Source organism: Oryzias latipes, chromosome 4, assembly GCF_002234675.1.
Source record: "Oryzias latipes chromosome 4, ASM223467v1".
Lineage (NCBI taxonomy): Eukaryota > Metazoa > Chordata > Actinopteri > Beloniformes > Adrianichthyidae > Oryzias > Oryzias latipes.
The window spans coordinates 6,278,622-6,304,825 of record NC_019862.2 but is presented as its reverse complement, the minus strand read 5'-3'; the positions used below and the strand labels follow the sequence as shown (position 1 = coordinate 6,304,825).

The 26,204-nt window shown below is 42.7% G+C and overlaps 1 protein-coding gene across 4 annotated transcripts in view; it reads right to left on the bottom strand.

Annotated features, from left to right (window-relative positions):
* patj (PATJ, crumbs cell polarity complex component) overlaps nt 1-26,204 on the bottom strand; it is a 108,118-nt gene that overhangs the window by 72,919 nt on the left and 8,995 nt on the right. For 3 of the 4 annotated variants that reach the window (XM_023954072.1, XM_020702216.2, XM_011473812.3), the window contains 16 exons: nt 26,001-26,204; nt 25,784-25,923; nt 24,801-24,981; nt 21,785-21,913; nt 20,759-21,004; nt 20,574-20,676; nt 19,204-19,292; nt 18,470-18,599; nt 15,027-15,152; nt 12,502-12,563; nt 12,375-12,428; nt 12,158-12,292; nt 11,782-11,985; nt 11,641-11,697; nt 10,658-10,852; nt 506-712 (listed from right to left, as the gene is read on the bottom strand). In XM_023954072.1, the coding sequence (XP_023809840.1) occupies nt 506-712; nt 10,658-10,852; nt 11,641-11,697; nt 11,782-11,985; nt 12,158-12,292; nt 12,375-12,428; nt 12,502-12,563; nt 15,027-15,152; nt 18,470-18,599; nt 19,204-19,292; nt 20,574-20,676; nt 20,759-21,004; nt 21,785-21,913; nt 24,801-24,981; nt 25,784-25,923; nt 26,001-26,204 (2,262 nt within the window). The remainder of the gene's footprint in view (nt 1-505; nt 713-10,657; nt 10,853-11,640; nt 11,698-11,781; nt 11,986-12,157; nt 12,293-12,374; nt 12,429-12,501; nt 12,564-15,026; nt 15,153-18,469; nt 18,600-19,203; nt 19,293-20,573; nt 20,677-20,758; nt 21,005-21,784; nt 21,914-24,800; nt 24,982-25,783; nt 25,924-26,000) is intronic. The other variant, XM_011473814.3, reaches the window with a different exon arrangement.

Sequence of the window (26,204 nt, the reverse complement as noted above, 5' to 3'; positions counted from 1 at the left end):
TGGAAGGAGGGTCTAAGGTCAGGGGGGCCCAGTTTAGTTTAGTCTGTTTAGTTAGATCAGTTTAGAATTCTATGTATTCATGATCCTTTTGATTTTATGTCTACTTTACAATTACCGGTACGAAGCCCATTGAGACGACTGTTGTGATTTTGGGCTATACAAATAAAATTGAAAAATTGAATTGAATTTACCAAGAAGCTTCAAATTTTAGACTGACCAAATTATCCGTATAGACGGTGTGAGACAGAACTTGACAGGGGAGTTGTAATAGGATCATATGTACTGTATGTTTTGCAGCTGAGCGAGTATTATTTCTGTATTTTAAATCAGCTTTAAAATCAGCTTTAAAATTGGGATTTTAATGTTTATTTTGGCTTAATGGTGAGGGAATGCAGTCATAAATGGTATAATTCCATCTTCAGTGATAACTTCTGATTGGATGAAGCTAAAACGATGGCCTGGCTTTGGAAGATACTGCAGCAGCATGTTTTTATCCAAAACTTACGAGAGGTTTGCGAATTCCCAGGCGGACCAGACCAGGTGGAGCAGCCTTCAGGACCTCAACAGCCTGGGCCAGAGTGAGCGTGTCCAAAGGAGTGTCGTTAACTGACACCAGCTGATCTCCGGGAAGAAGACCTCCATGGCTCTCTGCTGAGCCTCCAGGAACCAGAGAACGAATCACCATCACACAGCGACCAGGATCCAAAGGGTCCTGAAGAGTAGAAGAAGGAAAGGCAAATCTGTACATTGCTCCAAGGTCCATAAAAGTACAGCAAAACGTCCGTCTCTGGTGTTACAAACAAAGGTTTCTTTGTCCTATCGTTCATAGTTTTTAGGTTGTCATGATTTCAAAGTTCAAGTCTGAACTGAGATGTTGTGGTGGTCCTAAAACCAGAGAAGAAACATGAGAGACTGAGTGCATAAAATCACTAAAAGGGCTGATTTCCTGAGGAAAATCCTGTGAGCTGCTAAACGATGACTTGATAAATATTAGATTGTTTTAATGAAGGGTTGGAGATTTCTTAAAGAGTTCTGTTGTTTTCTGTAACCCTTGTGGGTGATCTACACCAGTGTTTTTCAACCTTTTTTGAGCCACGGCACACTTTAACCTTGACAAAAATCCCGCGGCACACCAGCATCCCAAAAAAAAAAAAAAAGCAGAAACTCAGTCTGTTTTGATCTACAGCCCCCCCCCCCCCCCCCCGGCAATCTGACGTGCATTTTTGTGATAATTGTGGCAGAAAAAGCAGGAAGTTGCAGATGTTTTTCTAAAAGATGTAATAAAAGTTAAGTTACATACAAACTGTATGTTCGTTGTGTTTTCAAGACGCTGTCCCTTTAAGCCAATGCATCATGGGAGATGTAGTGTGAAAACTGCGAGAAAACGGCAGAAAGACTCGCGTCTCTGAGTTTCATGGTTTTGTTCACTTGTTCCACGGTCTGATACCGGATTCTGTGGAAAGCTACACCGCTAAAGACGAGCTTTAGCTGGTATTTTTGTCGGAACTGACTGAGTTATGAGCTAAATTGGAACAAGGAAGTGGAGACTTTAACAACTTCTGATTGTTCAGACTGATGACATGTGATTAAGCCTTCAAGAATGATTGGTGGAGTCGTGGAGACAGTAAAAGCTGCGGGACTTTTCCCTTACACAGTTATAGCTGCAGCTATTTCGCGTTACCGTCATTCTTATCAAAATGTCTTTAATAGAATCAAATAAACACAAAGAAAAAAGTATTTTATGATTGTTTATATTCCTAACTACTCAGTGTTTTATCAGGACCTGTTTGGATGAACAAAGAGCTGATTTCCTGGAGATGGGAAATGCTTTTAGATCAGTTAATGAGGGCAATTTTCCACGGCACACTTGACCATCTCCCACGGCACACTAGTGTGCCGCGGCACACTGGTTGAAAAACACTGATCTAGACCCACTAGACAGTGCTCTGAACCTTTTTTCTTCAATGATTTGTGATCTTCACTGATGTCCATGGATTACATGAAATCTTTCCACCTTTATCCACCTTTGTCATGGTAGGAATAACACGTCAGTGTAAGGGTGGGGTCATCTAAGATAGCAAAAGGGGTAAAGCTGAACATTTTCATGTAAAGGGAGTGGAAGAAGCAGGAAATACATTTAGTAAATGTGGGAGATATGTACTAAATAAAACCAGACATAATCTGACACCAAAATTTACCAACATCCATTTCCAAATGAACACAATTCTTGCTAAGTCCGGAACCCCTAAAACCCCAAAATAATTGATCGTCAAACAAACAGACCCTTTTTATTCCAACAACTAGGGACAGACAGAACCAGAACTGGTGCTGGTCCTGAACATCACGTGTTTCCACCATGGCAGGCGGATAAATGAGGGCAGAGCAGCAGGCAGGGGGAGACATAGACCAGACTATCAGACACCTAAACCAGCCTGCAGAGGAGGAAGAGGAAGAGGCTCCGTCTGACCATCACATCTACTCCTAAACATTAGTCTGAGCATGAAGCTGCAGTCTACATTAAGTTGAAGATTTACAGAAGAGCAGGATTAATGAAGATTTGAGGACAGGAATTGGTCGGAAGTTTAAATTCCAGGTTTAGGAGTGTTTGTGTCCTAGAACAAGTCACTTAACCTCACACTGCCCTCAATGGGAAGAAATCTGTGAGTTTATCTGGATTTAGTTTTGTGGCATTTCTTCTGTGAACCATCCGGATCACTGATGCTGCATAATGCTGACTCCATTTCAGGATTTACTGGGGGAGGGGGAGGTTTCACTTTATTTTAATGAAGCAATTAAAGCAATGCAAATAGTTTTTGCCTTCTTTTCAGCTTCAACATTTTTTCAGCTGAGTTTAGTCCCACAAAATACTGGTGAGACAAAAGAGAGAGAGAAAGAGACTGCTGCTGAAAAACAGAAGATGAAAATGAAAAGAAAGAAGAAAAGGGCAAAGATGCATCAAGTTGGATGAAAATGTAATAAAAATGAAACTCTGATTCTTTGATTCTTCTGATTCACTGATTCTTTGGTCCACACTTCCACCTCCTGCTGGCAACTCAGCTGCAAAACTTAAAATAAATAAACTTCAACCAAGTCTCTAAAACAGCACAAATAATTGGACCTTAGATCAAAGAAGAAACCAACTTCAAAAGGTCTATATGAGTCGTTAAGGTCCAACATTGGACTATAAGAGGTTTAAAGTTGGTTCAAAGCCAAATATAAGTTGAATATTTCGGCGGTTTATTTCATAAGAGACTCTAATGTTAGACAGCCAACTCATTCAGACGGCAGCCCTGAAGTCCACGCCAACCGTGAGGAAGGAACAAAAAGGATCCAGAACTGAGCCTCTCTCACACAGCAGTGAAGCCCCCTCCTGACCCACATCCACGGACCTGGCCCAAGCCATAGCCTTCAATCCTGAAAATGATCCATGCCAAGTTTCGGGCTGCACAACAAAGCGGATCAGTATTTTTAGAGGCAGCGGCACAGCAACAGGTGGAGAGGAGTCAGAACGAAAGACCTTATAAAGAACGAAAGTTCTGACTCCTACAAAATCCTCCGCAAGAAGAAAGGCCTCTGCAGGCAGAAAATACACTTGAAATGATCTCTGCGGTGAAAGGCTTCCACGCAGCTAGATGGGCTTTTTGGGAGGTGTGTGGGCCTGGGAATAAAACTATCCAGTTGAAATCCTTCAGGAACTTTTCTGCCTCAGAAGTTTTACAAACACAAGATGATGCCTGCTGTTTATGCTTCTAGACTCCTCTGCTGCTTTCCCTTTGTTACCTGATGGACCTCAATAAACTGATGGAGTCCTTTCTGACACAGTGATACTGACTGAGTCCAGACCCAAAGAACTTGTCCATGTTCACAAGGACAGCAGAGATGCCCCAGAGCAGAGATGTTCATGATTAAGAAGGTTTAAGCAGTCCATAGTTACAGGAAGCTCTCCGTCTGACTGTTGACACACAGTTCAGCCAGTCTGCCACTCTACCCCGATGACCTCAGAGGCAGTAACAGGAAATAGTTTTGCCGACTTACTCAGGCGAGATGAATCAAGGAAATAATGTAGAGAAGGAAAAGAGGGAGATTAGTACAGCCTCATTCATCAGGATAAAACCATTGATGGTCTATTAGAACTCGACCAATCAGATAAATAAAAGAATGTGGTCTCACATCAAACGTTTGAAACACTTGATTGACGGATTCTCCTGAGCCCGCATTCAAGTGGTAGGAGTATGGACTTCTAACAAGCTCACACCTGATTGCTGAGATTGGTTTCCATAGAAACAGTAGCAGCGGTTACATGGGCAAAATATCTTGATCGGATCAATGGTCGGGTTTAAATTCAACCGTGCAAATGGGATCAGAAAACCTTTTTCCGATTAGAACAAACGTTCACATGGTCACACTTTCGGTGGGAATAAATCAATTGGGGATGCGCAGTAGTGTTGAAAAAACAGAAATGAGTCCCGTTGTAAACAAACTGCTGTCACATACATTTTATGCAGCAGCGCGGTAATATACGAGACGATCTTCCAAACGTGCTTTTATTAATGTAATGAATATTATGAAGCGCCTGTTCGCTCATCGTTTTATTTTTAATCCATGTGGTCAGTGCTTTTTTGTGGAAGAACGGAGCTCCCAGGAGAGGCTAACAAACGTTAACAACATTAGCCTTTTGATGGACACAAAATCCAGGACCATGCGGGAATTCACATGCTGCAATCTGCATCTTGGCTGCACGTAAATGTGTGGGAATAACGTGATTGTTTGAACAGTTTCTAAGGACTGAGCGACTTTTCTGCTTTGAAAAGCTCACACACACCGCCCCAAAGCCGCTGTGTGAGCGGGCGGTCCGACTCCGAGCTCTTCAGGAGAAGACTTCAGGAGAACCGTGTGTTCTCCTGAAGTCGGCAGCCGCTAACCCAGAGCAGCAGGTCGGCTCGCAGTCCAAGTCTCCCACACATAACAAAACGCACACGTAACAAAGCATCCTCCCCTCAAACACATATTAATAAATCCGGCTGCTCTCTGTGAAAGAGAGCAGAGAGCCAGCAGGGCGAGAGCGGAGCGGCACTTTGCATGGGGCGTCCGCAGAGCAGCTCGATCGGAATGAACCGTTTACATGAACAACGATCGGATCAACAATCGGCATAACCCACCTATCTCGATCGGAAAGAAATATTGATCCGAACGAGTCTGATCGGGGCAGAGTATTCCGAACGGCGCGTTTACATGACGCATTTTTCTTCCGATCAGGCATTCTTTCAGATTACTTTTGCCCATGTAAACGCAGCTATTGACTCAGACTGACTTGTACCAACCACTACTACTGACATTGTCTGGTTCCAAAATGGCGATCTCCATGTCGTGAAAAAATGGCAACTGAACTGACTATATCATTGAAGCTGGAAGTCAGTAATTTTCTACAGGTGATGTCACACTCACTCAGTCCACTTTTCATATACACATACAATGGATGAAACTGAAAAGTTTCTACATTATTAAGTCTCCCTGTACTGTCACATGCTGGTGAACTTCCCTCTGTAGGACCATAAGATCTTTGTAACATCCCATTACATAGACATCGAAAAAGGTTTAAGTTTACTTCTTAAAATTTTAGGTTCTTTTAAACTTCTCATATTCTCACAGAACTTCAGATAAACTGATCCGGTTTATTCGTTTTTCTCATTTTCAGATAGTAAGAAAATCGGAGCTGTGGACTGTTGTCACATAAGCATGCCAAGTCAGTTCCAGTTAAAAAAAAAAGACCTATTTCATTTATTAGCATTCAATTTAGGGAGAAAAACGATCAAATGTTTTTGTTTACTTAAGTACTATAACTGGTAGGGAACTGAATTTACATAGCAGTTAAAGACGCACTCCAATGATAATGGTGTTTTTAACGTGTTGTTGTGGCATCTTTCCAAATGTTGGAGAAGATATATCAAGAACATTTAGCTAAGATTGCATTTCTTTTGGGTCGTTAACAGCTGAAAGAGATGACCAGTTTGGGGAGGGAGTCACTGGCTCCCCAACCCCCAGCTGAGGACAAAGGACTCTTAACGACCCGAAACCATGTAGGCTAAGTTGACAATTCTATCCAGTTTAAAGGTCTGACTCCTCCCCCATGAGCGCATATATACCAGCTCTTTTACGAGGTAATTCAGAACTGACGAAGCCTCTAGGATAAGAGGTGAAACGTCTTCTAACTTTAAAAACTAAGTCCAGATGACAGCCCCTAAACCTACTACTATGATTGGAAAAGCCGATTTTTAAAAACATGGATTCACAAACAAAAAGATGTAGAAAAAAACTAGAGATATTAAAAACAAATATACTTAGATAGGAGAAAAAATTGCAGTCACAAGGGGTTCTATGTTCAAATACACCCCCTTAGGACAATAATGCATCCAATAACACACAAGTATGAAATTACATTAGACTTCTGAACTCACACTCACTTCACACAGGCCAATCCAGCAAGCCAATCCTAAAAATCAATCATACCTCCATAATCTCCCTCATTGGTGGAGGTACTAAACCGGGGGTTCCCAAATCCAGACCTCAAGGGTCGGTGTCCTATGGGTTTTCCAACCAACCTTCCATTTGCCTGCCATAGCTCCTTATTAACACACCTGATCAAGGTAATCAACAGCAGATAAGGCAGAGCTTCTGGAAAACCAGCAGGACACCGGCGCTTGAGGCCTGGATTTGGAGACCCCTGTCCTAAGTACCATGTAAATACCATTTAAGGACACACCCAGTACTGTACTGTAAAATAAAGCGTTACCCCTGATTTTTTTCACTGATTCATTTCTATACTAAAGGATTTGTTAATTACTTCTATAAATACTCATCTTAATCCAATTTTATTCTAAAAAAAACAAAGGAATTCTTATAGAAAGTCCCACGGTCCCGGGGAGGGTGGTGGTGATACAAAGGTCCTAGCAAGACACAAATACGAGAACACACACATTTACACACACCTGGGGCAGCTTCCATATAGAGGTGCTCACCTGCCAACAGGAACAACTTTTGGTGCTACTCTTGCCTGCAGAAACTTTAACATGTGGAGGCAAAAGAAAGACTTTTTTTTTTTATCATGAACCTTACACATGTGGTGTTCTTTAAGACACACACAAACATGAGGACGCTCGTGCACACGCACACAGCCCCGTGGGCAGGTTTGTTAGTTCAAGCTGACATGACTGTGATCCCACAGAGAGTTAGCATGGAGATCCTTCCTCCTCCTCCTCCTTTATCAGATCCAGGTCTTGCAGGTGAACGTGCCTCAAGATAAACGCTGCAGCAAGGCGGGGGGGGGGTTAGAGGAAACAGTTTCCCAACACTTCCCCCCCCTCCAGACACATGGATACGAGTAACTCATCCATAAGGGATTTTTAAGCCGCACACACACTGATCCCTTCACGACCCAAAGCAGCGCATAAGGTTCTGCAGAAACAGAGCTTACGCTCAGGTCTGCTGGATCAGGAACAGTTTAACACATCAAGTCGGGCCCCCAAAACAGGAGGGTAGACCCTGTAATAAGTAAACCTGTTCACCATTGACCTGTTAAAAGACACAGCATCGTTTTTATTATACATTACTGCTAGCTTCGGAGTGATACAGAGCAATTTTAACATCTTCAGCTCTGCATTTAGAGGAACAAACAAGTAAAACGCCAGTTAAAATCAGGTCAGCGGGTTACAAACATTTGCTGCTATTTAAACAAAAAAAATCATTTTTAGTAAGGATGCCAAAATACTAAAGAATATATGTAGTTTGTGTAATTGAATGCAAAAAAAAGAAAGAAAGATAGATTTCCAGAATTAGAGCAAACCTTCGGACTATTGGCTGCATATGAGAACTGGACCAAGTGGGTGTGATGTCACCCATAGAAACTTATTTATTTCTAGTTCCAACCAAATTAAATCAATTCAGTCGCCATTTTTCCCAAAACACTGGAAACCACTGTTACCCATCAGGAGTGAGCTTGTTGGAAGACCAACATTTGAAAGAAAGTTCAGGAAAATCTGTCAAACGTTCAACCACATACTCTTTTTGAAGCATCTCATTAGTCAGTTTTTAATTTATATAATTTGCATTAATAAAAAAATATGAAAGACTATGAAAAACTTAGAACATGTCAAAATAACGTATCAGAGCCAGAATGCTTATTCTGATGGAGTATTAGCCGTTTATTTCTCTATAGATGTCTATGGGATTTGGTTTTTTGAAACCAGCAGCTACTTCCTGTTTGGAATGCCAGGGGGGAGGGGTCTATCACTCCAGTTCTCATTTAAAGTCCATGTCCTGGACTGAAAGTGTACTTTGAAATTAGCTTAGCGACTCCACCCCCTGCATGATGTCACTCTAAATATTATTTCAAGGTCGGGTCAAAAACTCATCAATTGTTTTGAATTGCTTTGGCATCAAAGATTAATCAATAAAACATTTTTGCCTTGACCTATCATATCTTTATATATAGTGGGGCAAAAAAGTACTTTAGTCAGTCACTAACTGTGCATGTCCCCTCACCTAAAAAGATGAGAGAGGCCTGTAATTTTCAACTATGAGAGACAAAATGAGAAAAAAGAATCCAGAAAATCACATTGGCTGATTTTTAAAGATTCTATTTGTAAGTTATGGTGAAAAATAAGTATTTGGTCAATAACAAAAGTTCAACTCAATAATTTGTTATATACCCTTTGTTGGAGAACACACATATACATCCCTAGAAGTGAGAGATTTGTCATGGAAACAGAGGTGATGAGGTTGAGGATGGTATCCAGGAGAGGATTATAGAAGGACAGATGGTGGTTGATTTTTCGAAAAAACGCAAGGACGCAAGAACATAGGGTGACCTATAAGAGTGGAGGTAGAAGCACACAGATAGACAACAAATCTTGTGTAAACTGTGTAATCTGAAAGAGATCAGTGACTGCAAAGTAGTAGTGAGTGAGAGTGGTTCCAGACAGCATAGGATGGTGGTGTGTAGGATGACTCTGGTGATAATGGAGAAGAAGAAAGAAAGGCAGAGAAGAGGACAAACTGGTGGAAGTTGACAAAGAAGAAACGCTGTATGACTTTTTAATAAGCAGTTGAAACAAGTTCTGGGTGGTCAGGAGCTACTCCCAGATGACTGGATAACTACAGCCAATGTGATCATGGAGACAGGTAGAAGTGTACTTGGTGGGTCATTAGGGAAGACAATTGATAAGGAGGCTTTGTGGTGGAAGGAGGAGGTGCAGGTGTGTTTATGGAGTTAAGAGGCTAGATAAGAAGTAGTGGGACACAAAGGACTGAGGAGAGTAGACAGGAGTACAGGGATATACAGAGTAAAGTGAAAATATAGGTGTCAAAGGCCAAACAAGGGGCTTATGATGTCTCGCATGCTAGGTTGGGTGGTAAAGAGGGAGAGACTGACCTATACAGAGTAGCAAGACACAGAGACCGAGCTGGGAAGGATGTGCAGCAGGATAGGGTGATTGAGGATAGCGATGGTAATGTATCGACAGATGTCAGTAGTGTAATGAAAAGACAGAAAGAACACTTTGAGGAGTTGATGAATTAAGAAATGAGAAAGAACAAAGAATAGAAAAGGTGACTGTTGTGGAGCAGGAAGTAACGAAGATTAGTAAGAGTGAAGTGAGGGGGGAGTTTAAGAGGATGAAGAGTGGAAATGCATTTGGTCCTGATGATATATCGTGGAGGTTTGGAAGTATTTAGGAGAGATGGCTGTAGACTTTTTGACTGGTTTCTCAACAGGATCTTAGGTGGGGAGAAGATGCCTGAGGAATGGAAAAGTGTGGTGCCCAGTTTTAAGGAGTTAGGGAGGTGTGCAGATTTGTAGCAACTACAGAGGAAAAAAGATGATGATCCATAAAATGAAGGTAGGAGAAAGAGTAGCTAAAGCTAGACTAAAAGCAGAAGTGAACATTTGTGAGCAGCAGTATGGTTTCATGCCAAGAGAAAGCTCTACAGATGAAATATTTGCTCTGATGATGTTGATAGAGAAGTACACAGAAGGTCAAATAGAGCTACACTGTGTCCTTGTAGATCTGGAGAAAGCTTATGACAGGGTCCTCAGAGAGGAACTGTGGTATTCTATGAGGAAGTCTGAAGTAACAGAAGAGTATGTTGTAGCGGTGCAGGACATGTATGAGGGCTGTAAGACAGTGGTGAGGTGAGTGTGTGTTGTGAATTTAAATGAAAATACCTCAAACTTTTTTACAGCAATTGTTAGGTTTAATTAAAAACAGATTATTTAGATTATTTCATTACAGGTCAAGATTAATAAATCGCGAAAAATTAATTGCACGACAGCCCTAGTATTTATATAATCAATTTATTTCATTCTGAAACGATTTTATTACAGTGTAGGTTGATTCGATTTAATTAACTTTTCTAAGGCAGCTTGATCTGGTCGTATCGTAGGAAACGAAATCAATTAATCAATTAAGTTGACAAATTATTACACTATTATTTTTAGTGCAGTTAATCCAAAGAGCCCTACTGCTAACATTGCTGCAACAAATAAAAAAAATAAAGCAAAATGGCAGAATACAAATGCACAGAAACAGTCTTCTATTTTTCATCTTGTATAAATTCTTCAGGCTTCCGTTTTATGAAACCATTCAAAAAGTGGGTTTCTTACCTGGTAATCAAGTATGCTGAAGCCGAGGCCTTTGTCTCTCTGCTTTCGCAGCTCCAACATCTGGATGTCTGAGGACCAAAGAGCGAGCTCCTCCCCCTCCTCCTCTTCCTCATTCTTCTCCTCATCTTCATTCTTTTCACTGTGATGGGGAGTCACTTCCTGTCTCAAGAAATCCTCAACAGGCAACACTCGCTCCTGGATTTGGGGTCAAATTCAAACAACAATCAGTGGGATGTCCTGCTTCAAACTGAGGACTTGCTTGTTCTGCTGACTGGCTTTGGCCAACCAGAGGGGCTTGTGTATTTACATATTTACAAACACACATCTATATGATCAAATCCAACTTTATTTATATAGCACTTTCCCTATAAAAACATGACACAAAGTGCTTTACAGTAAAACAAAACAAATAAAATAAATAGTATAAAAACAAACATAAAAAATTAAAATAGAGCCCCCTCCCCAGACACAACCCCTTTCACTATGGGGTGGGGGGTGTATCACTATTGGAGATAGATGATGGAAAATAGGCTGAGAAAGAAAAGTAGGTTGTTGGACACACTAATGGTAATTGGAACCTGCCTCTCTGAGAACAGCTGCATAACCAGCTAAATGCAGAACCACCGGCGGGGACCAGCCTCACCACATAGAAGTGGTGATGCAGGCCCCCCCCCATCTAGATCTGCAAGGTGCAAGACCATTAAAACATTAAGAAAAAACATTAAAAGTATCTTAAAATTACATCATTAGCAACAACAGAAAAAAATGTTTGAAGTTAAACTGAAACAAGAAATGTTTCATATTTTCACACATTGACCTATTAGGGGTGAGATTCACCTGCAGCCAATCAGAGAACATCTTCCAAACTGTTGACTGGGGGGGGGTTAGGGTCTCAGAACCTCTCAGATTTCCGATGAGGACAACATGAATGTCTTCAGATGGTTTCTCAAAGAACAAAAGAACATGAGCCGAGGGTCAGGTACCTGTCTGCTGTCTGGCTGCAGGTGTCCCAGAAACATGGAGGACAGCTTCATCTCCATCTGAGAAAAAAGGTTAGAGTCCATCTGCATTACAACCACACTGAAGGTTCAAGGCATCCTGTGTCATTTTAGGGCTGCTCTCACCTCTTCCAGGCTGCTCTCTGAAGGTTTTGTTGGTGGTTCTGCTGGTACCGCCGGTTCTGGATCAGAGTCAGATTCTAGCTCAGGTTCTGGCTCCAGATCAGAGATGGGGTGTCGGCAGCAGACCAGGGTGAAGGGAGGAGGCACTTCTTTGAGGAAGGACACCACTTCACGGCGGGTCTTCCCGTACAGCTGAACGTTATTCACCTGAAAGGTTTGGTGGGACAGAAGAAACCGAAGAGGTCAGATAAGGTCATGTGACCACAAACAAGCACTTATGAATACTAAATGTAGACTACAACTACTCTAAAACTGACTTTACAATGTGCTAAACTGTGACCAGCAGGCGTCTCCTTTGGACTTCTGGGTAAAGTTTTACCTCCAGCAGCTCGTCCTCCGGTCTCAGGACTCCATGTCGGTCCACGGGGCCTCCAGGAGCCACAGAGGAGATGTAGTGGTGACCATCAAAGGAGTCCAGCTCCACACCGAGACGCAGAGTGTGGACTGGCAGCAGCTGGACGACAACACAAGACAAGACGCTGAATCCAACCACAGCCAGACCAGTCTGAAGTGGCGGGTCAGAACCAAACGCTAACCTTTGATGACTTCTGCAGCTCTGCATCATCTATGACTGGATCCAGCTCCACCACCTGAAAAACGCACACATGTGAGGGATTGATCCATCAGCAGCATGAAGCTGAGTTAGGACGAGTCTGGACTCACCAGGACTTGATAGTCTGGACCCAAAGCCTGTTCCCATTTGGCCCGAAGTTCTGCTTCTGTAGCTGCAAACAGACACCAGACGTTATGCAGCACTTCTTGCTCACAGCAGCTGAAGTAAAGTCAGTTAGAAATTGTTTTTTAGAAGAAACAAACAGACGGAAAATGGACTTCAATCTAATCCGTTCAGCAACTGGAACCTCTGAGCTACTTTGAGGTTCTGCTGCAGGTCCGACACTCCAACCCACGGCCTCCTGAATATCACGGAAATTCACCTCTGGTGAAATATTGGTGGAGTAAGCAGCTTCAGCCTGGAGAAGGAGCCTTCCTGTGCATGTTTAATGCATGCTTGACTCAGGGTCAAACAGCAGGTTCTCCTCAGAGCTGGGAAGCGGCTCTGGCAGCGCTGCAGCGCATGATTAAATTAGCATTGCTAACCCAGCAGCCGTGCAGACATTAATCTGTGGCGCTCGGCTGAATAAACAGAGTAATACATCGCATTGACGCTGTCAGACGAGGTGGACACTTTACATCTGTCAGGAGGCGTTTTGGCCACTTAGCAGGCTAATGAGGAATAAAAGGAAGGGAATAACTCAGAGAGAAGTGCTGCTCCAGGCCTGCATCTACCTGACCTGTGGGGCTCTGAGTGATGAAGGTTTAAGCCTCCTCCCTGTTTGAAAACAGAGTGGCAGAAGAACACACTAAGCCCATGAGTAGCCTTCTAAAGATTACATTGAGATCTGACGGATCAAGCATCTGAAGAACACATAACTGGAGCTGAAGACGGTCCTTCAAGGACGTTTCAGTTCTGCAGCCTCATTCTTCAGCTTCATCCAGCTCTTCTCATCGGTGCTACAGAGCTCATGATGTTCCCTCCTCCAGCAGCTTTTTGTCTCAGGCGGTGTCCCAATGCCCACCTTAACCCCTAACTACTAAAAATGTACAGTTTCTAGTTTCAGATGTCTTTGAACGTAGATGGCACACTGTTAAACTTTATTTGGGGTTGTAACTGTAATATGAGCTTTTATTCACGGTGTATCTGTTTAACTGAACTTCATGTCTCATCTTGCCTCAATGCAATCTTCTGTTTTAACTTGAAAAAAATGATGGTACACCTTATTGGATGTGGACTTATGGTCAAATGTATCTCAGGGAATTGTTTGTTATTTGTTGTGATGAGAAAGCCAAAAATAAAAAGTAAAAATCAAAAAAAAAAGTACAGAGTCTAAACGTCAGTCTAGGGTCGGCATCGGTAGCGTGTCAACGATTTGCAAACGAAAACAAACATCATCCAAACTTTTTAGAAGATAGATGTGCACGTTGTGCAGATAAAATCAAAGCATTTGCTGATCAATGCTAGCTCCACAGAGAAAGTGGGTGTGTGTTTGCCTGGGGGCGGGGCTGCAGTGCAGATTTTTCATAGATGGGGTGGTTCTTACAGGTCAGCTCATGAGATCCCGCCCCTTTCCAGGGTTTGGGAGGGGCTACTGCTCACAGCGCAGAGGAATACATGAATGGATCAAAATACCACTTTGGGGTTGTTTGGAACATCATAATAAACTTAAAAGCTCAGAAAGCTGATTTTGCATGATATAGGCCACATGTGTCAAACTCAAGGCCCGGGGGCCAAATGTGGCCCGCTATGTCACTTTATGTGGCCCGAGTAAGCCTAAAAATTTTAAAATTCTCAAAATAACTTTTTTTTGTTGTTGATTACATATTATGTATGTGTAGCTGCAGTTGTAATTATTCCATGTTTGCAGGTCTTTGTGTGTGAGCAGAGAAATTGCTTTAATCAAACCATCAGTTGGATGCAAGGCTGTGTGCAGCCTTATTTGTAAAATGTTACACGTGTAATACATGTTCTTTCTAGCTCAGTTTTATGGTATTTTTCTTTATTCACTTGGACGGTTTGATCCTTCATTAATGGAGTTATGTGGGTTTTAATATGTGGACAAAATTTAAAAGGATTTATGCTAAAGTAACAAGTAAACACACGTTTTCTATGCAGCTGTAATTGTCACTTTAAAAAGTTATATTAAATAAATAATGCGTTAACATCAAGGAGTAGTTACATTTTCTTTTTCATTCCATTTTGTTACATGTATACGTTATATCTGGCCCTCTGAGGACAGCCACTATGCTGATGTGGCCCTCAGTGAAAATGAGTTTCACACCCCTGGTTTCGGCCCTTTGAGTTCCAATTTAACTCAAAAAGATTAAAGACGAAAAGACAAAACAGAGGCTGTAAACCCCAAAGAACCTGAAAGAACTGTCTGGGTTCTTGTAACCTCCATATGCTGATTCAACAAACTAAAAGCCCAGAACCAAAACCAGAACCAGAACCAGGGGAAGAAGATTGGATTTGTTCTGTCCTCTCCATTTCACAGCATTACTGTCAGCTCTTTAAAAAACAACCTGGCTGTTCCATACAGATGGATCAGAACCAGATTATTCTGGTTTCTGGATCAGAACCAAAACTTTCATGAACCTGCCTGACGTCCAAAACCAGTACAGGAACGCCTTACCCTCGTCCAGGCGAGCTGCGTTCAGGTACAACTCTTCCTGCTTCTTTGTCAAGGATCCATATTCTGAGGACAGCGTTTTCTTCTGCAGAGACCTCCTGGAAGACGCCTGAGAAGACTCCCTCTGCACTGAAACACAGACGGAGGCTGAATCTCCTCCTTCCAGGTTTGAGGATTCAAAGAGTTTATGGCCTGAAATATCGCTAATATGATGAGCAGGTTTTACACAGAGAGTTTTAGGTGCTGACCCGCCTGCAGCCTGATGTAACTAAGTGGAACCCAAACCCTGACGTCAGGTTTGGTAGAGCGTAAAAGCTGTGCAGCTGCAGATGGAGACTTCCAGGAGGGTTTCCTCCTGACGAAAATGAGACTCCTGCTCTCCTTTTCTTCAGATGTTGAAAAAAAGATTGCTTGCTCCTCCTTATTATAGAACCTAAACTGAGTGAATTAGGCTCTGAGGATAACAGAGGAGGAAGGAGCAGAGGAAGAAGGAAGCAGAGGAGGAAGGAGTGAAGGATGAGAGATAAGATTAGAAGGAAGCAGAGGAAGAAGGGAGCAGAGGAGGAAGGAGTGAAGGATGAGAGATAAGATGAGAAGGAAGCAGAGGAAGAAGGGAGCAGAGGAGGAAGGAGTAAAGGATAAAAGATAAGATGAGAAGGAAGCAGAGGAGGAAGGAAGCAGAGCAGGAAGGAAGCAGAGGAGGAAGGAAGCAGAGGAGGAAGCAGCAAAGGCTGAAGGGAGCAGAGGAGGAAGGAAACAGAGGAGCAAGGAGCAGAGCCAGACGATCACAGAAGAAGATGGTTTCACAAAAATCCTAATTCTGGGACCATGAGGAACTGAGCAAACAAAACCCTCCACCTGAAGGCCACGCCCCCTTTTCTGACTGATGTTTGACGACCATCATCTGCAGACGGTCAGCATTTAAGTTGAGTCCTATCCTTCCCCAAATGTTCAGATTATCCAAGTGATCACGTCAACAGAATAATCTGATATCTGTAATCTGATTAGGATTGCTGTTATCTGATTTTCAAACTGAAACACTTTGATATTCTCCTTCATAATCTGACAGTTTTCTGCTTGTAATCTGATTTGTCAGAAAGAGTCAGGAAACCAAACATGAGAGACAGAAAGCTGAAGCCGAGGGCAGAGGGATGGACGTATTCTGTCTCCACCGAGAATGTGGATCCACCTCCGCCTCCATCTGTGCTCTGAAGGGAAACACGGTTTTGGTAAAATCCCTCAAAGTGAAGATGATGAAGAAAAACACTGGAGAAGTTTCTACTGAAATCTTCTCTTTATCCCAAACTGTTAACTTTTGTTGTGTTTTCGAGGATTTCTGGCTTCATAACAAACCATTTCTTTGAGTTTTCATTGTTCATTGCAGTTTGATCTAGGCTCCTCCCCCTCACTGACATGCATCACCTGCTTGGTCCAGGTGTGCAGTCCCACTTACCATGAGTTTTTTTTTACCTTAAAGTAACCCCAGCACAGGGACTTTCTTTAACCTGATGTTCCCTCTGTGGAAGCTTCAAACAAAATAGTCAGGACTCAAAGCTAAAGAACGCTTCTTGCATAATAAAGAAACAGTTGTGATGTTTAGCTCTTCGAAGCTCTCGTTTCATCTTTCTGCTAACACTGCTGAGGGTTCTGAGATCTACACCTGCTCATCTGTGACAATGTGGGTCTGTTTTCATTGAAGGTGGATGTTTGACCCAAACGGAAAGTCCTCTCATGTTTGTGATAGCTTTAAAGACCCCCTCGGATGAAAACGGTGTTCCTGTAACATTCTCTTTTTTTTACAAATGTATTTTTTATTGAACAAGCACATGATTAATTGTACATTGTATTGATAGATTACAATGTTCTTGATTTCTCAGTTTTAAATGAGAATAGAATAAACATCCATGTGAGGGAGCAGGGATTTTCTAAACATAAATGGTGGGACACAATTTCAGTGACACTCCACAAAAACCAAACTTTTCGCTCAGAGGGCCAAAATCTAAATGTGATCCCCATCTGTGGGCCAAATGCAATCATTTAATAAAATTAGCAGAGAATAAAGAATATAGTTTAGTTTATTTATTTGCATTTGGTACTTTTCAAGGTAACGCACATTAGTGAGACTAAAAAGTTAGCAACATTTTTCTTTGAATCACTCTCGTCAATTAACGCCAAACTTTCGTAGCTAGCCAACGAGGCGCTGTCCTGTGCTGCAGAGGGCGTCATGAGGGTGGCTTGCTGTGTCAGAAGTTTAGATTGGACCTCCCTAGAATTTGTCTTTTGCGCCTCACCTTTGTGTTTGGATAAAACTGCGTGTTTAGTCTTGTAGTGGCGGCAAAAAAGACAAACAGCCTGAGAAGAGATTTCTGGAGAAAGATAATCCTCCTCCCATGTTTGTTTGAAATGCCTTCATCCGTTTGCGACTGCCGTTGTCGCTCCATGAATGAATGGGAAAGGTTACAGGGTTTTAGCTAAACACTCTGCGGCCTCTACAGGCATGACTTGTTGGGCCAAAAGACAACCTTTGGTGGGCCAAATTTGGCCCACGGGCCCTACTTTGGGCACCCATGATTTAGACCAAGCAGTGTAAAAAACATCTAGTTGTATTTGTACTGAGTGATTGTATAAATTCTTTGTTCAACATCGAGTCCTCTGTAGTCGGTTATTCAGCTTTAAGTCATTTTCTGGTTATTCTTTTCTTACTAGCCGCCAGTGGAATGTAGAGCAATTTCTTCCTTTTGTTGTCCAGACTATCTATTTGACCCAAAATAGACTTTCAAAGAAGAAGGGGAAGACGATAGAAAATACATTTTGCAGATGTTCATGAATGTCAGACCAGTATTTCTTGACAACCACACAGTCCCAAAATACATGGAAGTGATTGGCTGCATTATTACCACACCTACTACCTGTTCCTGGGTATTTTTTCTTAGAGGGTGTAGTAAAAAAAACCTCATTATGCTCTTCCAACAGAATTCACGCCAAATGTTTGATCCTGTTGTGGCCCATTGTTTCCGACATTTTCTGATAATGGAGGACATATATATATAAAGAAAATTCAGTTTAAAACTGCATTTCTGAGTATTTATTAAGAAACTGTGAGAGACCATAAGCTAGCGGTAAAGAATGTAAACAGAGAGCTCTCATTAATGGTGTGGGGAAGGGGCTCAACAGTTCCACCAACAACTCATTATTTCTAATGAACTCCTGCCGCTCTGCAGAAACTATGTCCTAGAAATCGCCACAGGTTTTTGGATTTAGCCTAAAAACGGCAACGGAAAGTGGATCAAAGCTGATCTGAGTGGGACTTTAACGTGCACATCTTTATACTTTGACAGGTCTCTCGCTGTCGTTGGTCTGAAACTCCTCATGCTCTCACAGAACAGATTAGAAAAAAGTGAATTTCTTTTCAATGATTTTTCTCTGAGGGTCTTTTTTCCTCTTACCTTTATCCAGCGATCTCTCTGGAGCTCGGGCTTTTTTCCTGACCAGCGTGAGAAGCACGCTGCGGCCCGTCTGCTTCATCACATTCAGAACCTCCTGGTTGGTCAGACCGTGGAGACTCACGCCGTCCATCTGTTCAGACACAACGGCAAATTCAAAGACCGAAGTACTGGAATCAAATTCTCTGAATTAAACCAAATCTAAAATGTTACATCAGATGAAGGATGATTTATTTGAACCATTTCTAATCTGACAGCAGGACATCAGTCTGTGACAAATCAGAAGTTTCAGAAGAAATCCATGTTTAAAAATGATAAAGTGATTTTAATTTTATAAAGAGACAAATTAATCTCAGGAGTCTCAGAGAAAACCGACCAAACAAAACACGGATCAATCCAACCGTTTTTTGGGGGGAAATACAGGAATGCCACAAAAACTAATTCAACTTTAGGTGGAAAAACAAAACGATCTTCATTCATTAAAATGTACAGGACAGACCAAAAGTTTGGACATGCCTTCTCATTCAAAGAGTTTTCTTTATTTTCATGACTATGAAAATTGTAGATTCACACTGAAGGCATCAAAACTATGAATTGACACGTGGAATTATATTCGTAACAAAAAAGTGTCAAACAACTTCATCTTCAAAAATCTTCAAAAAAAACATTTATTTTTATATTTATTTATTTAATTATTTATTTATTATACATCAGAACCACAAACATTTAATGCTCACAGCTAGAAGGCGATCCTGGACTCGGATATTCCCGCTCAGATCTGCAGGACTGCCGGGAACCACCTCTTTCACGTACACGCCCACAGCATCTGAACACACACGTGCACACACACGCAGACACAAATGTACAAAACAAACACACACACACACAGACATAAACACACAAGGTTTTAATGAAGTTCCTGGCTAACAAACAGACAATAAGAAAGCCTTTCAAATGCTTAAATAATCAAACAAAAAAGAGAAAAATAACCCAAAATAGAGCTGGAGACTCTTTGAAATGTGTAACATTTGATACCAAAACAGGTCAAAAAGGCTGAAAGTCGGCTGCAGAGCGACGATCCACAGTTATTTCAGTGCCATTTTAGTATCAGCAATGTTTTACACAGGAAGGCAATCAGCTGCATCAGCTATGAAAACGTCTCTCCAAGTTAGTTACAACCGTGATGACCGTGATGACCATGAACGCATCAGTGCGCCTCTAACGTGGTTCATTCATACAGCTTTCATGAGTTTAGTGAGGTTCATTTGTGATACATCTAGGAAAATTTCACTTAAAGAACCTAAACTTTCCTCCCTTTTTCCACGAATGGCTAATTGTCATCTGCCCAATATGTTTAAATTGTAGATAACGTCGGTCTGACACGGCCTTTACAGGGATTCAACTTAGCTTCTCTGAACTTGACTTGTTTGGTTTAGAGCAGGTTTGGTTTTTGCTAAATCCTAAAAAGTAATTCAAAGCATTTTTTATGGTTTTGACTCTGTTAAAAATGTAAACATATAAAAAAAAAACATTTCAGTTTTGAAATCATCCAACACATTTGAGGTTTTGGTATTAAGGATTTAGCTAACCAACAAAAATCTATCTGGAACAGAGTGTAGCTTTATCAGTTATGTTGGTAAAAAGGTGTGGAAAGGTCTTAAATCGATCAGGAGGGGAGTGTTAACCAAAAATATATTAACCCTTTTTTTCATATCACTGCAAACAATACCTAAATAAATTACAATGACACTTTTTTTTACCACAAAGAACAAACCAGTCTAAAAGACCCAAAAGGCAGATTTGAATGTTTGAAGCCGTTATGTCAAAAACATTTTGTTTTTATTGTTTATAATGAAAAAAAATAGTTTCTCTTTTAAAAAGCATTTTCATTTAGTTTTAAATGCCAAATGAATAATAAATATCTAGATTGTTTCCAATATTTTATCGATTCGTGGACCATGTATTAAAACTATGTAGGAGAGAAAAATAGTTATAATATAGAATATTAGCATATCAATAAAAGCCAATATTGTGCAAAAACCAAAATGAAAGAGGCAGACTGGGTGCACAAGTCCAGACTCAGCATCGACAGAACCAACAGTCTAACCTGAGCTGGTCAGAGGGTTGTAGCCAATGATGGAGATGCCCAAACTCTGACCGTCCTTCTTGGTGAGAGGAACTTCATGGATCTCATATCCTTCCAGGTTTGGCTAAAAAAAACACAAACACAGACTCTGAAGCACACTCCTACTTCTGAAATTGCCATGGTAACCAGAAAGGTCGAGCCCTCACCATCTTGCTGGGAAAATGCTGGGGAGGGGCTTCCGGCAGTTGTGGGGGAGCAGTGATGGGGGCGGAGTCAGGAGGTAGTGGAGGGGGCGGGGCCACCGACTTCTGAGCATGGGGGTCCCTGGCGATCAGCATGTTCACACGGCTGCCACAGGCCTGCAGCACCTGGACCACCTGGTCGCTGGTGAGGCCGCTGGTGGGCGTGGCCCCAATGCGGAGGATGTGGTCGCCTGTGCGGAGGCGTCCATCCTGATGAAAGCGGAAAGGAGCCAATCAGAGGGATTCAGAAATTGTACTTGCTTGACAAAAGTCTACGTTCAAAGAGTGACTTTGAAGGTAAATTTGATCCAGGCAGCTCTCCAGATCACTCAGGTGGAAGAGGAAACAGATGGAGACGAGTGATGAGCAACAGAAGACAGACCAAAGATAAAAGAACCACAGCCAGAGAGCTGAAAGCGCCTCTGCGAACAACGAGAATGAGTGTGTCAATGTGAGAGCGGCAAAGCTCCTCCCACTTCTGTGCAGAATTCATCTGCTCCAATTACTCTAATTAATGTGATCAAGGCAGGGCTCTTCAACCAGTGTGCCGCGGTACACTAGTGAGCTGGCGGAGACGGTCAGGTGTGCCGTGGGAAATGACTGATTTTAACAAGTCTAAAAAACATTTACCATTGCCAGGACATCAGCTCTGTGTTCATCCAAACAGCAGCAGGTTTACAATTTTAGGGCCGTCCTTGAACGCTAAAAAAACTCAAATCATGTGGTTTAACTGTAAAAGAACTGTAATTCCTGCCTACCTGGACCTGATGGACAGATGGAATCACCTTAGAGCAGGTTACAGAGTACAAGTACTTGGGAATCTGTACTTGTCCTTCTGTCACCACATCACCATGTTACAACCTAAACTCAAAGCAAAACTTGAGGACTTGAAGACTTCCTTTTGGACCCGCCTGCAGGTTTACCTCAGTTCAGTGTTTGCTTGAGGTTCACGTTTGGACACGGCTGAGTGTCCCGGTGAGATGCACCTACCCTGTCGGCTACGCTGTCCGGAATGATCGTCCTGACCACCATGCCGCTCGTTTTCCCACCAACGATGCCAAAGCCCAGACCTGATCCGTCGTTGAAGAGTTCGATCTCCTCCACGTGACCCCACTGAGCCTGCAGCAGAGAACATGCAGAGATTTGATCCACGCTTCAGCACTGCCATCAATCCGTATGAAAACTTAGAAACTTTGACCTCTATAAACTTCTAAACTTTCCAGAAAACTTCTGATGGAATTGTGGGATTCATTTGTGTTTGTACAAACGATGCCCTTTGTCTTCACATTCATCCTCTCTCGCCTCATGACAACTGAAGACGCCATTCCTGCATGTTTAACATTGACATTTGGTTTCCATTTCTTTTTAGTAAAAAGAACATTTTCACTGACTTTCCCTTTTTTGCTGAAAGTTAAAGGTTGGATATCAAAGAAAGCTGTTTTGTGATAAATGGAAAATGGAAATGAAGTGTTTTGTTGCTTTTTTTTGTTCAAACTTTTCCAATCAGACCACAAACAGTGAATCTTTTTATACAGAGCTCAGTTCTTCGTTCACATTTGCACCACAGGAAAACAGACTGAAGGACAGATGAGGAACGTTTTGTTTAAACCAGGAGCACAGAAACTGTGGGCACGGTGGAGGAGTGCTGATGATGTGGGACAGCCCACTGTCCTACCGTCTTTGAGTGGAGCTACTCTGTAACTCCAGTGTGAAGTCCATCTGTGCTCAGCTGAAGATCTAATGGGGTCAAAATACAACAATGTTCCAAACTTGGAGGTAGAGCGACAACAGAACAAAAACCAAAGTCCGGTCCTGGACCGGGTTCAGCTGCAGACCTTCTGAGGGCTGAGCGGAAACAGAGCAGAGATGCCCCTCTGAAACCAAAGAGGGCTGTTTGGATCTAGGAGAGCCCCTCTTCGGTTTGCTGCCCCCCCCCGCCCGCTGGACCGGGGCCACGTCCTGCATACCAGGCTCGCCGCCCCGCTGCTCCTCTTTCATTCATTCCCCTTCTTATCGAGGTCGCGTTAATGGAGCTCGGCTCTGCGTCTCCTGCTCCCCCTCTGAGGGTCTCCTCAAATCCTCCCTGCTGGAATCGTCCCACGCCAAAAGGAAACTCAGGGACGTAAATCCAAAACTATAAATCAGAAAGTCACGGATGATTTTATGGTTTCTGTCTATTTAGTGAAAATTATCCCACTATCAATCAGGATGGAATGACGCGCTCAGGAGCTCAGGGAATATTTATGACCCCCCCAAAGGCAGACAACTGAAACCTGCTGAGGCCTTCACATCCACAGCAGCCCCTATAATGTCATGTGTGTGTGTGGGGGGGGGGGGTGTCACCCTCACAAAGATTTCAAGGACCACTGGGGGGGTCATTTACCTGTAAGAACTGATCCCATTTAAGGAACTGTGTGTGGATATGGAATCTTAATCCATCTTAATCCATATCTGGTGCGAGTCTGGTTTTCAGAAATCCAGTGGAACCTCATTTGGTAAAATGGTAAATGGCGTATACTTATATAGCGCCTTTCTTCCTACAAGGACAAAGCGCTTTACAGTCACAGACCCATTCACCCAGTCACACACACATTCACACACACAGTCACACACTGGTGGTCGCTCCGCTGCCAAACACAGGCGCCCGCCTACCACCAGAGGCAAGGTGGGGTTCAGTGTCTTGCCCAAGGACACTTCGACTCATGGGCGTGCAAGGCGGGAATCGAACCTGCAACCTTACGATCATGGGACGACCGCCCTACCGCTGCACCACGGCCGCCCATTTATGAAGCTGCAAATGACATGTTGGATGTGTTTGGGTGAATGCAGGATTCATGTGTACAAACAGACGGTTTGAGACAACAAAAACGTTCAGGAGGCGAAAACGTCACGGATCCGTGTTTGTGGGCCTTCTTGCTCCATGAATGGAGGAACAAAAACTACTTCAACTACTTGCGTTAAATTCCCGACAACTATTTCCAAAGTCAACAGATGTTTCCCACAGTCACGACAATTGCTTTGTTGGAAATTAGAAAGTTCTTGGTTGGGAAGATCGCAGAAGTCTGTCCCTGAACTGAAAGCTGAAACAGCTTCATCACAAATGAAGCAGCAGCAGAAACCTGGATGGGATGGGGGAGATTTTGCTGCATTCATGTCTGTACAGGTGTGGACTCTCCTGTCCTCGTTTGTGCCGTCAACAACCTTCAGCTCCCTCAGGCGACCTCCTCCATGCTCCTCCATGTGCAGCTGCAGCAGAGATGCTGACTCAAGCTGATGAGGACTTTTCCTGCTTTATCAAAGCCGAGTTTGAAAACACTTTTGGGACACGTGGTCCTGAAGCGACTAGCTGAGGTTTCCCAGGTGAAGCCTTCTTCCATCTCCTGGGTCTCCAGCAGCTGAAAGGTGCTGCAGGAAGACGTCTGGACCTAATGTGGACTTTGACATCAGCTGAGTTTTTGTTCAGATCTTCAGATCTGACCAGTTTGCAAAATTTCTTTCTGAACTCGCAATCTTTTTTTCATTTGACTGGAAAAAAACCTTAAAAAAAGTATGTCTTTCTTCCACAACAAACTACGTTAGTATTACATTCTGGTTGATGACGGTCGATGGTTTTCATTATTTACACAAAACCAGTTTTTGTCAAACCTTCAAAAGTTTGGTTCCTGAAGCTCCGGGTGATTCAAGCTTTTGATTGAACAGACTTTGTGTTTAGGAAGGTTTCTCCTGATCCTAAGCGGCTCTCAGGTCTGGGAGCTTGTTGGATGAGATCAGGTGGAGTTTTTGGAGGACAGGAGGAAGTGCTGGGGGCTTTGCACTGATCCAACATAGAGTCATAATAACAGATGGTCGCTGTCTGAGAAGAACCAGCGCAGCTCATGGTCAGCAGACTTGTGGTGACGAGACGATGGCGTGAGGAAAACCGTCCAAAAACCAAAAAACAAGCTGCTCTGCTAAGCTTAACAAACTTGGTGACGGTCAGTTTGAATGCAGGACAGCAGCTGCTCACCGTGCTTAGGAGCGTGGGGGGTGCGGCCTTTGATTCAGGAGGGCGGTTCCTGGCCACAACAAGCTCCACCCTCTCCCCGGGCTGCTGAAGGAGGCTGAGGGCTTCTTGGTGGTTGATTACCGCGTCTAGAAGACTGCCGTTTATCGCCAGGATCTGGTCCTGCTCCCGGAGACGCCCGTCCCTTTAACGCAACACAAACGGGGGAAAAAGGTCGACATCAATGAGGCCAGATGCTGAGGACAAGAGCAGAAATGTGACCCTTTTCCGGTTTCAAAATGTGTGCAGAAAGACAAACAAACACTGAATCTAAGAGCGATCCACTTTCCCTGCTGTTGTCTTTCTGAACTTCAACAACATGAAGCTGGAAGGCTTCAAATACAACATTTTTAGAAGTCAGATATATTTAATTTGCAAACTAAATGTTTAATTTTATTAAATTAAATATTTAGTTTACAAACTAAATATTCTGTTTGTAAAGTCAACATATAATTATGAAAAAATATTTAGTTTCAAATTAAATAACTAGCATTCGAACCAAATATCTAGTTAGCAAATGTAACATTCATAAATAGGTGAAAATATGCATTTGAAAAATAAAAACAGTTTTTTTCTCCTATATAAATATTGCTGTTAATATTTGACTGTGCAGTTTTACAAACGGCATCCCATAGATCCCGTCTGAATAGAACTGATTCACACAAAAGGTTATGATCATTAGATTTTCTAGTGTGTTAAACAGAAAAGAAGAACAAATGAAAACCCCAGTTTTACTGTTTTGCCTGAAAATCTCTTATTTTGAAAGTGTTCATTCATTTTGCAGTTTTGTTCAGTTTCTTTATTTAAATTTAAATTCAGCTGCAGGCATTTTTTTTCAGACACCACAGTAAAGATGGAATATTTCTGTCTTTGCAAAGACTGATACACTGGTTAGGGTAATGATTCTTTACACCCTCAGGGTGGCGCTCTGCTGACAGCAGCTTCACCTGTGGGCGATCCCTCCGGGGTGGATATGTTTCACAAAGAAGCCTTGAGCGGCGCCGCTTGCAGAACTCGGACCAACCACGCTAAAGCCCAGACTGGTGGAAGGGGGCCGGGTCAGGGTGATCACCTGCGTGTCCCGCCCCTGCAGGTGCAGACACCAACTAATCAACTGAGATCTACTGCCAGTTCAGCATTTCCATCAGCTGTGGCTCCGCCTACCTGGGCTGCAGCAAAGAGCCACTCCTGCAGATGGTCAGGAGAGGGTGGAGTCTGATGGGTGGATGGATATGAGCCATTGGTCAGGACGGAGGAGGAGTCTGAGCGGGTGGGCGTGGCTGAAGTAGTGGTTGGATCAAAGGCGCTCAAGATGAGTTGGCCCTTTTTGGAGAAGCCGAAGTCGGCGTCAGGAGGCATGTCACTCAG